Source organism: Manis javanica, chromosome 3 (genome assembly GCF_040802235.1).
Source record: "Manis javanica isolate MJ-LG chromosome 3, MJ_LKY, whole genome shotgun sequence".
NCBI classification, from domain to species: Eukaryota; Metazoa; Chordata; class Mammalia; order Pholidota; family Manidae; genus Manis; species Manis javanica.
In genome coordinates, this window is record NC_133158.1 from 206,776,425 (window position 1) to 206,793,069 (window position 16,645).

A 16,645-nucleotide genomic window follows, 5' to 3' on the forward strand; every position below is an offset into this window, starting at 1 on the left:
CTGGGTCTGTGCTGCACTCCAAGGCCCAGGGTCAGGGTCAGGGCTGCGCTGTGGCTGAGGTGGGTATGGCCAAGAATGGAGGCAAAGCGTAGAGGGCCAGGAACCTCACACCACACAGCTGTCACCACACTGTGCCTCTCGGCAGCCACACCTGGCCCTGACAGAGCTGACACATGGGCCAGGTCTGGGTTGTGGGTGTGGAATCTAAACCCTAGATTGGTGTCCTGACCACAGATACAGGCTCCGGGTTCAAATCCCAGTTGGCCACTTGCTAGCTGGGAGATCTTAGACAAGTTGCTTAGCCCCTCTAGGCCATAATTTGCTAGTGTTTATTACCTTCCTCTTAAAGCTTTTGTTAGGATTAGAGGAGAAATTCATGTAAAACGCAGTGCCCAGCACTACACGCTGAGTGTGCAAACGTTTTTTTCTTATTTTCTTTCTTTGTTTTCTCTTTGCCTTTTCCCCTTTGTATTCTTCCCTCTTTAACTGTTATTGCTGTTGTTAATATGCTCTATGGATATAAGGTATAAGAAGAGTGTCTCTACCAGGAGAGGAAATATGGCAGGTGGAAGCTTTGTTTGGAGATGCCAAGAGGCACTTCTGCAGGCTATCTGCTCCAGCCTTCTATGCAGGGGGACATTTCCTGGGTCACTCATGAATAAATGCTTTCAGTGATGAGAAGCGCCCTCTCTGTGGAGTGTATCTGCTCAGTTCTTAGGCAGTTCAGATTCTTAGAAAGTTCTTCCTTATATGGAGCCACAATTCACTTCCATGTAAATTTCACCCATCAGTTCTAATTCTGCCCAGTGGAGCTCAGCAGGTTCTCCCTTGTTTTGTTTTCCAATTTGATTCCTTCAGCATTTTAAGGGAATCTTCAAAGGGACTTTAAAGGCAGCTCCCATGCTTTCCATTGTTATTCCAGCAGGCTAAGCACCCCGAGCTCATTCAGCGCCTGCTCACCTCACCTGGTTTCGGCAGAGCCTCATCATTCTGGCTGTTTTCTCCGTGCTCTCTCTCTCTCTCATAAAGAGAGTGTGGCCAGCACAGAAGACACTGAGATGAGCGGTTGCACATGAATAGAATTTTGCTAGGATCAAGGAAGGGTCTCTGTTTTGAACATGCTGCCTCCAGTTCCCACTTTGTCCCTCCCTGAGTGTATGAGCTCAGCGGTGGTGGACTGAGGTTCAGTGGACATGATGAGCCCAGCTTCCTGTGGTAGGTCTGGTGGTTTGGACTCTTGGGCTCAGTATTACCCACTTTACAACATTAGCCCCGAAGGGGAGCGAAGGGGAGCCAGGATGCCAATCTCTGTCCCCGTCGGAGCAGAGTTCAGAATTGGTGGGCAAGGCTGTGCTGTTCCCTTTGGGTATGTCTATGGGTGTGTATGTGCGTGTTGCATGTGCTTGTGTGTGTGTGTGTGTGTGTGTGTGTGTGTGTGTGTGTGTGTGAGACAGAGAAAGGGAGAGAGAGAGAGAGAGAAAAAGAGTTTTCTGCCTGATCCAGGAATTCTCCTGGATGGCAGAACTGGTTTCCATAACGACTTTCTGATATAAACATATTTGATAAAAATAAGTTAACAGCGGAGCTGTGGTGGAGCACAGATTCTGAGTGCTGAGGGAGAGAGAGAGGGAGAGAGAGGGAGAGAGGGAGAGAGAGGGCGCTCTTCGAAGAACAGCATTTTCCATTTTTTCCCTACCCTTCCCAGTCAGCCTTTTTATACATACTTGCCATAAAACAACTAAAAAGCTGTGTTTACCATATTCCTGTATATATTTGCCCCCTTCCTGCCATTATACAGATTATATTCATATTCTCTCTCTCTCCTTTCTCCTTAGTTACCTGAAGCACTACAGTATGTATGGGATAATATGATAAATTCATTTCCAATTCACTGCATTATCCCTTGAATATTTTAATGACTCATTGAATGGAGTAAAAAAAGCTATTTCAAATGAACAATTATGCTGCATTAGTCTAAGGGCTGATTATATTTAAACACTGCTCACAGGATAACAGGACACAGCGACCTCAGCATACGGGAGCTAATTTGGCTCTTATCTCCAAATAATTTTACGCCACAAATTACCATGAAAACCTAAAGGGCTTTAAAAACATTCATCAAAAGATAATATTCCACTTTGTAGCAACATTTTATTTAAATTATTTTGAATGGGAGCCCAGGCAACTCTAGGTGGGACAATGACAGCGGGAAGGGGGCTGTGAGTGGTAAGGAAATGCCATGGGCGTTGGGTTGCATGGACAATAAGAGCAGAAAGTGTCAGGGACAAAGTGTGCCTCTGACCACGGGAAGCACTGCAGGCCTGGCCGTCACTTGCAGCCATGCCCTGTACCAGGGCTGTGGTCTGGAATGACACCAGGGAGCCCCGGTCAGGTCCCCAGAGGCTGGGTGATGGGGCGGAGCCCCTCTCCCCTGACCGAACACCTCCACCAAAGCAAGGCTGGGTCAGGTCAGTCCTCCGGGCTGGGCCTGGATCCATGAGGACTTGAAAGGCAAGAGGATCAAATTTTTGACCCCTGGTTTGCATATTGGGGCATTGTCTGTAATTCTTTGCAAAACAGGAGTCCAGTAACAGCCTAAGGGAAGTGGCTAAACCATGCAGCTGCTGTGGTCAGATCTCAAAATTGGGGGTGGTAAGGGAGAGAATCACATGTATCCAGGTCCTACTGTTCTGTTCTGTATCAGGAGCCTTAATCCTATTGAGAACCGGGAAATAGATTTTATTATCATGCCCATTTTAATGATGAAGAAACTGAAGCTCAGAGAGTCCCATCTGGAAGTGACAGAGGCTGGAGCCTCCCCAAGTTCATCTGACCCAAAAGTGCACCTTCAGGGTGGCCAGGCACAAGTCTGTTTTATCACCAATGCTCCCCTGCATCACCCCTATCAACAAATGCTCTTTATAGCCTGTTGAGTTCTCAGGGAGCATAAGCTTGCCTTTCAGGTATTTATTACTTAAAATGGACCCTCACTGTACGGGCCAAAGCATGCACAGACCAGTACACAAATGCCAGCAGCAAAACTGAAAATGCAGCTCTAAAAATAAAGGCAATAACTGATTAATCCCATTGTCTTGGTTTAACATCTTCATCTGAACTTGTGGTCCTGGTAAAGATGATCTGTCTTCTGTTTATTGTCATTAGTTTGCTTCTGGGCATACAGGAAGTCAGAATATACATATATATAATATCTAGTGTATTATATATATATATATATATATACACACTATTGATGATATAGAGAGGAATAAATAAATATATATATATATATTTAAAATTCGACAGGACCTTGATTTATTGCTTAGGAACAAGGATAAACCTGCCGCTTTCTACGTGCTCCTCTCTAGACAGGCTTCTTGCCTTGCATATGCAATTTCCTTGTTTGTGTCTCAACCCCGAAGGGTAAGGATTTGTGTCAGTTTTACAGACGAGAAGCTGCAGTTTCAGAGAGGTTAAGTAACTGGCCTGAGCTCCCTCAGTAGTGGGACCGAAAATTCAAACAGATGTGTCTTGACGCTTGTGAACTGCATAACTGGGGAGCAGGGGGCTGTGATCCTGGCCCCGTTGATAGGGCTGCCCACTTATCTTTTTCACCTAACATACTTAGAGAGCCTTTAAAAAAAAACCCTCTCATTATGAAAAAATTCAACCCTATAGAAAAGTAGACAGAATAATGAGCCCTTCGAGGTCCTTTTAAAACAGCCCAGAATTGGTTGCATGTACAGCTGCCAAAGGTTGAGGGCACTGAATGAAAGGGAAACTTGAACTTGCAGTTTCCTTTTCTTTCTTAAAACAAAAAAGATATTCAGGGCAAATTTTAGAATCATTGACGGTTTCTAGGAAGATTTTCTTTTTTGGAAGAAAAAAGGTACTCTTGTCTCCTTAATTGTTCTTAGTGTTCTTTGTCGCCAATCATGATATTCTTTGTGGAAGGTATTAATATACCATCTTCCTGTGTTCAATATTCCCATTAACAATAAAAAGTCTAATGAAAATATCTGCATGAAAAGCCCTCAGCACTAATTTCAGAGACAAATAGAAGATGAACCAATAAGTGTTTCTTCTGAAATGAATGATGCAAATTAATTGATATCTTAATTAGCCTTTAGCATGGAGTTTATTAGTTAGATTGAATCAGAACTGAAAAACATCTTAAAGGAAAAGCCGAGGACCTGGCACTGGCGGGAGAGAGGGGCCATGTGTCAATGCTCTGTTAAATCATCTCTTTTGCTCAATGAGAGATCTTCAAAGAGGAGGCGGTAAAAGGGCAGCATGCTTTATGCATCAATTCCTGCCTGCCCTTGCTGGGCCAGGTTTGGGGACTGAGCTAATGGGAACCCAAAGGTATAGGAAGTTCCAACCGGAAATGCCCCTGGTGCCGTGGTGACCCACCCTGTGCTGCAGCCTCCTTCCTCTGCCTCATAGAGAGAAGCCCGTGGAGAGCAGAGACTGCCCCTGCTTTGTTTGCGGCTGTAACTCGTGTTTGCTCAGTGCTGGACTTCCAGCAGTAATGATAACATCAGAGCAAACAAGTATATAGAGCTTACCTTGCGTTCTGGGTGCCATTCTACACACTTTACTTCAAAGGACTCATCTGAGCGTCGTACCAATAGAGTGAGGTAGGTACTGTTGGTATCCCCACTTTTAAGTGAGCGTGTTGAGACACAGGTTGTCCCCCAAGATCGCACAGCTAATACCGGTGGATTCATTATTGGACCCACAGCTGTCTGGCTCCAGTGTCCTTGCTCGCAGGCTTGTACTCTGTAGGTCTACAGCTTTCTCCTACTCTATGCTGGACTAGCCTCTCTTTGGGGGGCTGCCGGTGTTTCCTATATTCTTAAGAACTGGCTGCTGGCCTGTTTCAACCTAGACAGATGGCCCCAAAATTGTCCCTGAGGGGCTCCCATGGCCATGGCCTGGGCATATCAAGGTCAGCCTAGGTCCCACCAAGTTTGCCTCTGTGACCATTGTGAATTGCAGGGCCATCCTCACTCGGCAGTAACGTCACGGCACGCCTGAGTGCGAGGTCACTGACTGCTGACAGTAATGGCGATAGGTAGGGCTTAATTTTATGGCGTTCAAACACTTAGCAGGTAAATTTTATTTACCAAGACAGCCTTCCCTGGGGAGGTTCCCTGGAAGTATCTGCCCATACAAGGTAACCAGAAATAGAGCCCTGGGGTGGTAGGGAACCAGAAACAGAGGTTGTGCTCCAGCTTACAGGGAGGGCATAGTGGCCTCCCCTTGCCACAGTGAAGTTGTCGGGAGAGATGAGGTGAGAGCCCAGACCACTTGGTATGGCAGGAAGGGCGTGTGGTTTGGAGTTGGGGGCCTGTACTGAGGACCCCTGTAGCCCACTAGCTGGGAGACTGCATCATTGAACTCCCCCAGCTATGCAGTCCCCATCTATAAAATGGGGATAATGCCCAGTTCACAAGTGACTGTGAGGATCTGAAGGAAGTTTCACAAGTGCCTTGCACTTGAGAATTGCACCACAAATGGGTGATGTTAATGACGGCCGAGGCATTCTGACACAGAACTCTGAGGTCTTCCTTCAAACTGCTAAACTCCCCCGGGGTCCTTGTTAGAGGCAGATGCCACATTCTCTCCAGAATGACTGACATGGTGCTGGGAACCTGCATTTTCACAAGCTTGCCAGCTGATTGCAGTGTGTGCTAACATTTGAGACCCACTACGTAGCAGCTGGGGCCAGCCAACACAAAGGAAGTGCTTCTGGGCTTGACTCAAGCCCTTTCCTTTGGCCAAGGTCCACAACCTGAGGCCTAAATGGGGCTGCTGATTATACTGGCTATGCAGCAGGAGGAGTTGGGGGGCTGGTGGGTGGTGGAGGGGATATAGCTGAGGAGAGCTGTGGCTTCCTGCTGGACCCCTGGATCAGGGAAAGTGGGTGAAAATGTGGCTGAAATCCAAGCTTCCCCTGGCCTGAGCAGGAAGGCTGAGGGCCGCACCGGGGCAGGTGGCCTGGTAAGCTCTGGGGCTTAGCAGCCTTGCCGGACAGCTGCCACCTGCCACCTGCTCTGCTTCTCAGCTGAGCTGCTGAGGCTAAACTCGTGTTTGCCCCAAGGCTGTGTGGGCCAGCAGTGCTAAGCGCATATTGTGGTGAGGGGAGTAGGTGAGGCAGGGGCTTGGAAGAGAGGCAGCCTCATGGCCCCAAGGCCCCCCTCAAAATACACTGAAATAATTCCATCTACAACAGCTTCTGAAACGGTGGCCCAGGATCACCCAGTAGAACCCTGCCACCAACTGCCCTTGGTGTGGGACCGGGAGCTGTAACTGGGTCGTCAGAGCAATACCCTTTCCCTGAGGGCTAGCCAGGGACTCTCAAGTGCCAAAAGTGGCAGTGCCCTAGGTTGGGACCGGACCCAGCCCCTTTCCCCTTTGTGCTCTGCCCACGTTCACGGTGTTTCCAAGGCTCTCCACCAGGCGGAGGGTGGCTGGGCCCTGCGTTTGTTCAGGAGCCCAGCAGCCGGAAGTCTCCCTGGAGGCAGCCCCTCCCAAGGCTGCTGTGTGGGTGGGCTGCCTGCCTGAGAAGCCTGTGAAGGGCCTGGGTCACTGCACAGGGCTTGGTCACCAGAGCAGCTCCCGCCTCCCCCAGCTTCCCCTCCAGTGGCTGTGCCCTGCTTGGGAGAGTGAGTGGCTAGTTCAGACTGATACCCCTCCTCTGCCCCATACCTCCAAAAGGAGAACACAGAGAGGTTGCAAGTGACAAGATAACCAGCCAAACTTAGACTTTCTAGTTAGAGGTTCCCATGGTCTTATGGGGTTGATGCCTTTGCACACTCTATGCAAGGGCCATACTCAGGCTTCTAGGCATGGCTGTGAGGATGCTTGAAGCTAGTGTGGACTTTCCCACAGTGCACTGCCAGGTGCTCGTGAACAAAAGATCCAATGGTCAAATGAGGTTGGATAATAAATGCATATTATATAGTGCATATTAGGAAATTGAAAGCTCTAAAAAAAAAACCTCCACTAAAGAATGGGATTAGTACAGTTTAACCCAGAGTCTCCAAAACTTGTTTGGCAATAGAGCCTTTCCCCCCCACATCGTGTGCTTTAACAATCAGCCAAATTTTCATTCCTTAGACCTACTGCCGGAAGGATGAACCAGGTTCCTTCGCAATTATGGTAACGGCAAGGGGACCAACACGAGGGGAGGGCCACTTGCTTCTGTACAGAGAAAAGGAAATCGCCAAGCCTCCCCCATGTCCCTTGGCCCAGAAGGGCAAGGTGCTCCTGCAGGGCTGCCCTTGGCTGGTTCTGCCACGTGGACTACACAGAATCACCCCATACCCCCCAAATCCAGGCCCCCAACAGGGCTGCACTGCAGCCAACTGTTACTTTCCAGAAATTGTCTGAGTCAGTCGTTAACTCATCAGTAGCTTGAAATGGCCACAGTGGGGATATTTATACTAAAAAACCAGTGAACACTACAAAAAGAGGCTTCCCCCTTCTTATCAAGAGAGGCTGTTTCCCTGTGCACCACTGGTCCTGGGACAGTTTTTGAAATTGTTAGAACACTTGGGAGGGGCTGTGACAGCTGGGTCCTGGGGGCGACGCGACACAGAAGTCCTTGTTCATCAGCGTTCCCAACCCTTCTGAATGAGAACCGAGAGCTGCATAGAATGACAGTTTTCCAGCTACGATCCCAGATGACCCAGAAAGTGCCTCCTGGCCTGCTTACCTTGATATCTGTTACCAGCCAGTGTCTCCAGAAGCGAGCTTTGGGTGAAGACCTGCTGGGGGCATCTGGATCCACCATCACCAGGAGGTAGGTTGCACCCTGCAACACAGTCACCAAAAGGAAATGTAGCACCATGACTGGGATTCTGACTGGATAACTGCAAGGTGCAGACTCCCCTTTACCTCTGTTCCAGCCGAGAGTGGCCGACCAACCCCTGCAACTTCCCACCCAGCATATCCAGGTTCTCAGGACATTTCCTCTTGTGACTCAGAGAAATGAAGTCTATTAAGTAGACAGCTGAGTAGCTTGGCTTCCACTTTATGAAGGAGAAATTAGGCAGCATATTCACTGAACACCTGGAGGTCCCACCTGCTAGGTGCTGTGCAGGAAACAAAGAGCCCTAAAGCAGGGCTCTGCTCCCAAGGAGCTCACAGTGTCCTTGGAGGGACTTGTTCTTAATTCAGCAAATATTGGAGAGCTTGGACAAGGCAAATATGGCTCTGGACGAGGAACTGTAGCCATGGCAAGGAATGCTAGGATTCCGTCATGCCTTTAACAAGCATTTAGCAAACACCTGCTATGTGCCAGAAACTGGCCTAGGTGCCAGGAATCCAACAGAGATCAAGACAGTGTGGTCCATTCTTTCAGGAAGCTCTAATTCTAGGTAAGAGATACAGATTTCACCCCTACCCCCTCCAAAAAAACCCCAAACAAGGAAATGTCAAGTTGTGATTAGTGCTATGATTAAAATAAAGTAGGGTTGGGGGAGAAGGAGCAAGCATTTTGAGAAGAGGAAACAGCTGCTCCAAGGGCCTTCAGGTGGGAAAAAGAGAGGGTTTGAGGGAGAGGAAGAACATCATGTGGCTAGCAGCCAGCAAGGGTGGGAAGGGCGTGGCAGGTTGGAGATGTGGGCGGGGCCGGACCACAGAGGCTTTACAGGGCTGGGTTAGGAGTGGGGTTCAACTCTAAGTGCAATGCAGGACCATTGGAGGTTTTTAGCCTGAGGAGTGATATGCTATGATTTACAGTTTTCAAAGATTGCTTTGGCAGCTGGGTGGAGGAGGAGAAGTCTGCAGGAGGTGAGAGAGGAACCCGAAGGCCAGTTAGGGGGCTCCTGCAGTAGTAAAGTGAAGGACAGTGGCGATGTGGACTAGGTGGTGGAATGGGAGCAATGCAGATAGAAACAAGGAGATGGACTGGGGAAGTGTTTTCAGATGGAATCAATGGACAGTAAGGCAGTGAGGAGGGGGCGGGGAAAGAGAAATTTAGAATGACTTCTGGGGTTTTGGTTTGAGCCGCTAGGTGAATGGTACCATTTAATGACATAGAGAAGACTTGGAGAGGGGAATGTTAGAAGGTGGATCTTGAGAGGTTTGTTTTAGGCATGTTACGTTTGAAATGTTTTATAGGGTGATCAAGTAGACAAGTCAAAGTCTGGAGTTTGGAGGAGAGATCAGGACTGGATGTATAGATTTTAGAGTCATTAACATGTAGACGGTCCTTAAATCCATTGAATAATGAGATTATGCATGGAGAAAAAAGAGGTCTCATGACTGAATTCTAGAACATGCTAATGTTGAGAAGAGAAGAGCTATCAAAGGAGATGTGAAGCCAGGGAGGTAGTGGGGACCCCTGAAGAGTAGATATCATGAAAGCTGAGACAGAAACTGTTTTTCAAGGAGGAGGAAACGGTCATCTGTGTCAAATGCTGTTGAAAGGTAGAGCAAGATGACACAGAGGTGACGATGTGATTCGACAACTTGGAGGCGCTGTCATCTTGGCAATACCAGTTTCAGTGGAGTAGAAAGGACTGGTGTCTGAGTGGAATAGGTGGAGATGAGGAATTGGAGAAAGTTACTAAAAATGATAGAAAAGAGGAATTTTAGTGTGAAGGACAGCTGAGACATGGAGTGGCTGCTACTAGGTGGGAAGGGTCAAGAGACTGTTTTGAATTTAAATTGTTATTATTTTTAAGACATAGAGGACAGTCAAGTATGTTTATGGGCCCCTGGAAATGATCTGGTGGCCAGGGAGGTACTGATGACAGGGAGGAGGAAGGGGAAGGGGCTAATGCAAGAGCCACGGCTCTGGGAAGTGGGAGGGAGGCGATCCAGAGCAAAAAGAGGAGGAGGGCCTTGGGGGACGAGCAAGTAGGTTTCAGTGCAGGGAACCAGGGGTGGGTGGGGAGGAGTGAGGACCTTGTCTTCTGATTGCTGCTGTTTTCTCAAGGAATCAGAGGCAAGGCCTTCTGGGGAAGAAGGACCATAGGAAGCTTGGGGGCAGAGAAGAAGGTGTGAAATAGTTGTGCAAAGTGAGAAATTGAATACCCCATAGGTAAGCGCTGAAGTTATAGGGGATGTGACTTTCCACAGCTGTGCGCTGTTACATTGTGCAAGGGCAGGCAGGGAATGAATGGCTGTTGGGTTTAACTTGGTCAGGGAGTTAGGTTCGTGGGTCTGATGGAGGGGAAGTGGTGCGAGAGGAAGAAGGGAACCAGGTAAATGGAGGAGAGTCCTGGGAGAGACAGATACAGACATAACTGTAGCACCACTGGTGGGTGCTAGGGTCCAGGAGCATTTACCAAGTACCAAGAAGCACAGGGGAGGGAGCCTGAACCTCCCCACCTCAGCAATCCAGGATGACATCCCACAGGTGTCTTTTGAGCTTGATCTTGAAGGATGAGCAGGTGCAGGGTCAGGGAAAGGACTCTAGGCAGAGGGAAGGGTCTGTGCAAAGGCACGGAGGCATTGGGGAATGGTGGGAGTCTTGGTGTGCTCGGGCAGAGGGGACTGGAAAGGGATGATGGTGACAAAGCTGAAAGGTTCTTAGGACCAGATAACAGAGAGCCTCACGTGTCGTCAGTCATTTAGAATTTGTTTTAGGACCCACTGAAATTGTTGGAACAAATCTCTGACATGATTAAATGTGTGCTTTGAGAAGGCACGTGATGAGAATGAGTTCAAGACAAACAACAGAGGGAAAAAATGACAAGACAACCAGATACTCTGAAGACCTGAGAATCCTGGTGGTAGTAATAAGTCGGAGAGAAGGGAGAGGCATTCATACTATGGAATCAACAGCAGAGCAGGGGTCAGGGAGGGAGATGTCTAGGATGACGCTGACATTCTGTCTTGGCCACTAGGTGGACAACGGTACCGTGAATATGTGGAGCACAAATTTGGGAGTTTGGTGTTGAAACCTGCTGGCAAAACAGCCCTTGAACAGAGCTCTGAGGCCAGGCCGGAACTCTCTCCAGGTGTCTCAGGTGGGCAGTGGGCACAGGGATGGTGGCGACCATTAGGGAGAACTTGCAGAGGGGGAACAGAATGCCTGGGGAGGAACTCGGGACCCAGAGGTGGGGAGAGGAGGACCGAGAAGTCAGGAGGAGAACCTGGGAGCAAGAGGGCTTAAGGAGGGAGTGGGGATGGCTCCGCGTAAGGAAGCCAGCAAGGGAGAGGGCTCCAAAGCAGCAGTCACTTTGACCCCTGCGGGCAATTTTCCAAAGATGAGTAACTGAGAGATAAAAGTACTGTTTGTTGAATGTTAAACCTAAAGAAGCAATGAATCACATTTTAGAATTAAGTGTTAAGGAGATGAAAGTATTAGGGGGAAAGAAGGATAATATCCTAAAGAGCGTGTGTGTGTGATCCAAATGGAATTCCAGGGAGAAAAACTGTCTAATGGATACTTCCAAGAAAACTGGTTTTAGTCAAAGCAATGAGAAAAAGAAAAAAGAAACCCAAAGTGTAAACTATAAATGAAGAAAGAAAACTACCCAGGCTCTTTCTGTCTTGTAATTAATTTTTTGCGAGTGATTGCCTGCATGAGAGACCCAAAAGACATGGCTGGAAACAATAGCACTAATGTTCAGAAGGGTGACTTGTTATGAAGTGCACACAAAATCAGAACTTTCCTAAAGACGAATAGTATTAAATATACCTTTAAAATCCTATTCACAATTGTCATAAAAATACAAAATATCTAGAAAAAACTTGATGCAAAATCCATGACTTAAACAAAGAAACCAAAACATGACTGATGTATGTAAAAACAAACTTGAATAGATGGAGACTGTGCTTTTAAATTGAAATAATTATTTGCAAATGAAATAGTCAATTGCAATAATCCTTTTATTAGTTTAGTTAGTTAACACAATTTCAATCAAAATCCTAAATAGTTGTTTTGGGAACTTCATGGAATGATTCTAAAGCTCAGAATAAAAGCCATATTGAAAAGGATGAAATAGGGAGATGGTATTGATTTTGTAGATACTAAAATATATTACAGAGCTACAATAATTAAAACAACTTCATGTTAAAAATAAGTAAAGGAAGCAAAATAGAAAATCTAGAGAGAAACCCATATTGTTAATATAGGTGTATTTAATATGTGATCCAGTTAACATTAAATATGTGATATTTAATATATGATAAGGCTATTTCAAATCAGTGGGGAAAGGATAGATTATTTTATAAGTGCTATTGAGACAATTGGCTTACCAAGTGAAGTAAATGAATTTCAGTCTCTATTTCTCTCATCAAAACACTTTCAGATTTAAATGTGAAAATGTAAATAAATCTTAAAAATTAGTTTAATGAAATTATAGTAAATTCCTATAATGGGATACTCAGAGATAAATCTTTATACTTTAATATGCTAAAATATCCACAATATTTAAGTGAATTAAGTTGCAGAATAGTGTGATATTACCTAAAATGTGCAGAAAAGTTTATATCTTTAACTATATATTTATTTATGGATATATTTGCATATGCATAGAAAATGGTTAGAAAATTACACAGTAAACTGTTAACAATAAATGGAATGAAGGAAAAGATTGAGGGAAACTAGATATAATTTAGAAACTTTCATATGACCAAAAAAAGGAAAGCAAAATAAAATCCAAAGACAATAAGTTGGGAGAAAATATTTACAAGATCTATGATAAAGGGTTAATATCCTTAACATACAAAGTACTTTTTAAATCAATAAGAAAAAGAATAACAACCCAGTGGAAAAATAGAAAATGGCACAAATAGGCAATTCATAAAATAAGAAATACAAATGATCAGCAAACATATGAACAAATATTCAATTTCACTTGTAATCAAAGATACACAATTATAAAATAAAATTCCACTTTTGCATATAAGATTGGCATATGTGTTTTTTATTTTCATTCCCAGAGTTTTTGAGGTACATAGAAACAATGGGTAGGTTGCAAAATCTTATGTAACATACGATCTCATCATCTTTGTTAACCAGAAGAGAAGAAGATAAAAAACATACATCATACACACACATATATATCCCTCCATGGAAAGAAGACTAGGACTATGGGAACTGAAATATTGACTGATTATAAGTATGGGATAATTATGAACTATTCTGTTGTGCTTTTCTGCATTTTTCAAAATTTCTGCAATAACATGCATTGCTTTTACACTTAGAAAAAAAGATTTGTGTTTTTAAAAGGGCCACTGTAGGAAGTTCCAGAACCCTCATTTTTCTCCTGGTCAAACAATGCCTAGGGGAATTCTTCTCTGTGTGTGGCAGGCCTCTTTTCCTTCCTGCCCCCCAGGGGCAGCTCTCCTGCACTGGTGTCTTCACTTGGTGAACTAGGAGATTAGTCTCTGTGGGTGAGTCTCTCTTGCGGTCCTCTCTAGGTTAGATCCAGAAGTTTACCTTAGATCCCCTCCTTGCTAAGCAGCCCTATGACAGGCCAAGCCCTTGAGAAACCTGTTCCCAGATTTCTCTGGTGAACACCATCCCCACCTTTGCCAAATATTTGCTAGGGAGATTCTTTCGGTAATTGGGGGCTTTGAAAAGGATGGGGCAACTGCCCTACATTGTTACAGAAGCCTACTGAGATATGGAAGCAAACCTAAATGTCCATCAATGGATGAATGGAGTGGAATATATATGCAATGGAATACTACTCAGCCTTAAAAAAGGAGATCTTGTCACTTGCAACGATATTAATGAATCATGAGGACATCATTCTAAGTGAAACGAGCCAGTCACAGAAGGACAAATACTGTATGATTCAATTAATATGAGGCCCCCAAAATAGTCAAATTCATAGAAGCAGAGAGCAGAACAGTGGTTGTCAGGGGAGGTGCTGGGGAGGAAAATGGGGAATTGCTGTTCAACAGATAGAAAGTTTGAAATATGCAAGGTCAATAAGTTCCAGAGATCTGCTGTACAGTGCTGTGCTTGTAGTTAATAATACTGTACTGTACACTTTAAAATCTGTTAAAAGGGTAGATCTCATGGTCTTACCACAGTTGGAAAAAAAAAGTAATCCCACTCAAAGAATGCAGATGAAATGAAGTCCTTGTCAAACACTGCAAATCCCAGGGCTTGACAGTCCACTCTGCTGGCGAGGCTTTGGGGAGCTACATACACTGCTATGGGAATACACAATGGGGGTGATTTACCTCCTGACTTAGCAATCCCACTCCTATGATTTTTTTCCCCCAAAGATATTTGCACATTTATGAAATGTCTAGTGTGTAAGGTATTCATTTCAGCACTGTCTATAACAGCAAAAGTTGGAAATAACTCAGGTGTCCATCAGTTGGGGATTAGTTACTGAACATTGATACATACTCACAATAGCACAATTTTTAACTGTCAAACACCATGAAGATCTCTGAGAACTGGTATGAAAGCTTCCCAAGATAAGTTAAGTGAAAAAAGCAAGGTGCAGAACAGTGTATCGAGTGCCTTATTTTTACATAAGAAAGAGAAAACAAGATATTCTTCCCATTGAGTTGATTTTGCATAAGCAAACTCTGGAAGGATACTTAAAAAAAAAGAAGGTAGTAGATGGTGTGGGTGATGGTGGCCATGATGGCAGGTGGGGCAAAGGAAGGGTGGAGAGCTACCCTTTTGACTTGTTAGCTGTGTGAATATATTACCGGCTAAAAACAGACTAAAATTGCACATGGTATTATCTCAGATGTCAGTCGCTAGTCTCTCTCTCATTGAGAGGTAAAGAAGGGTGGTCTTGTCCCTTTGTGGCAGGGAGAGCTCAGGGAATCCGCACTCCAGTTTCGGAGAACAGGCAGGTGAAGGGCCACCTCTAGGACAGGGTGCAGGGCTCTGCAGCACAGGCGTGACCCAGGTGCAGGACGGCCGCTCACAGGTCGTGGTCCTCTGAGATGATGATGACAGTGTAGAAGTAGAATTAGATCTGGACTTGTGCAGGTGGATCTTTTTAAATGTCTGTATTCAAGTATAATTCCCATTCCACATACTTCACCCCTTTCCGGCATATGTGTCACTGACTTTTAGTTAATTCACAGAATTATGCCGCTGTCACCATAATTGGGATTTAAAACATTTCATCACCCTAAAAAGAAAACTTGTGCCATTTACAGTTACCCCCAGTTCCTCCCCCTGCTCCAGGCAACCACTAATCTCTCTCTGTCTCTATAACCTCCTTTTTACCTTTCCTGAGCATTTCCTACAAATGGATTCATGTAACATATGGTCTTCCGTGCCTGGCTTCTTTCAACCAGTATAATGTTTTTGAGGTTCGATCATAGGGTAGCACATAGCAGCACTTCACCCCGTCTTATTGCCGGATGGTAGCCCATGGTGTGGATATAGGTATGGATATTGCTTATCCAGTCGATGGACATTTGGGTTGTTTCTATTTTTTGGCTATTATGAATCATGCTGCTATGAACACTTGCCACGAGTCTGTGTGGATGTATGTTTTCAGTACTCTTGGAAGTTACGGAGTGGCATTGCTATATCATATGTTAAATTTATGTCTAACATTTTTTAAAACTGCCTAAACTGTTTTCCAAAGTGGTTGCACCATTTTCAAATTCTACCAACAGTGTGTGCAGGTTCCAACTTCTCCATATCCTCAACAACACCCGTTTTTGTCTATCTTTTTGACTGTAGCCATTCTAGCAGGCCCAAAGTGGTGCCTCATTGTGCTTTAAATGTATATTTTCCTATTGACTAGTGGTGCTGAACACCTTTTCTTGTCCTTACTGACTATTCGTATGTCTTCTTTGGTGAAATGCCTGCATAAACGTTTTGACCCCTCTGGTTTACCTTATTATTATCCCAGAAGGAATTTTAACGGGTGCATCCCAAATGGGAATTAGGGACGTGGGAGCAGCAGGGAGTGTGAAAGGCACTAGAGAGGTGGAGGGGAGGAGCTGTGGACTTGGAGCTCCACCCGCAGTGCTGGCCAGAGCTGGACTTGCCCCAACCTCAAGCCTCTGGCTTCTGCCTTCCCCGCTGCCTGCTGCAGCTCACCATGACACTGCTTATTCAACAGGGAAATGTCAACCTCAGGGATGGTCACCAGAGCCCAGCCGAGCAGAGGGCACCCACTGAGGCTGACTCCCAGGTCCTGGGAGCCAAGGCCTCTCTCTGTCCACTGCCCCACTGAACACCAGCCAAGAGACTGTTAAGCTCCAGTCTCCCTGCCTCCCAACCTGGTTTTCTTCAGCCGAAGCCCCCCATCCGCTTCCCAGGCATTCATCCTCACCACAGCATCATGCCCCAAATGCTCTTTTCTTCTTTGCCTCTGAGCCAGGTCTCTATTCCTCCTCCACCTCCAAACCGCTCCCCTCTGCCCTCTGGAAATGCCACCAAAAAGCCAGCCATCTCCCCTCTGTCTGCTACCTGCCCCCAGATTGCTGTCTGCTCCCTCGCCTCTGCTTGGCTGTCCCCTGAAGAGGCCCTTCCTCACTGCCCTCAAGTGCCAGTATGCATTCTTTCATGCCCCCAAAACCCCAGGGTCAGGAGGCCAAGGGGTGTCATTGCTCCCTGTTGCCACATCCTTCTTTGTGGCTCAGGCCATTCAACCACACATCCTCTTTCTGTGCTGGTTGTTGTCACTTATGTCCTCATGGTTGCTCTGATCATTCATGGAGGACATTGGACCTGCTGCCA

The 16,645-nt window shown here is 45.8% G+C and overlaps 1 protein-coding gene across 6 annotated transcripts in view; it reads right to left on the bottom strand.

Annotated features, from left to right (window-relative positions):
* Positions 1 to 16,645, bottom strand: part of PEBP4 (phosphatidylethanolamine binding protein 4) — a 219,125-nt gene that overhangs the window by 82,314 nt on the left and 120,166 nt on the right. For all 6 annotated transcript variants that reach the window (XM_037024740.2, XM_017653887.3, XM_037024743.2 and 3 more), the window contains exon 4: positions 7,721 to 7,819. In XM_037024740.2, the coding sequence (XP_036880635.2) occupies positions 7,721 to 7,819 (99 nt within the window). The remainder of the gene's footprint in view (positions 1 to 7,720; positions 7,820 to 16,645) is intronic.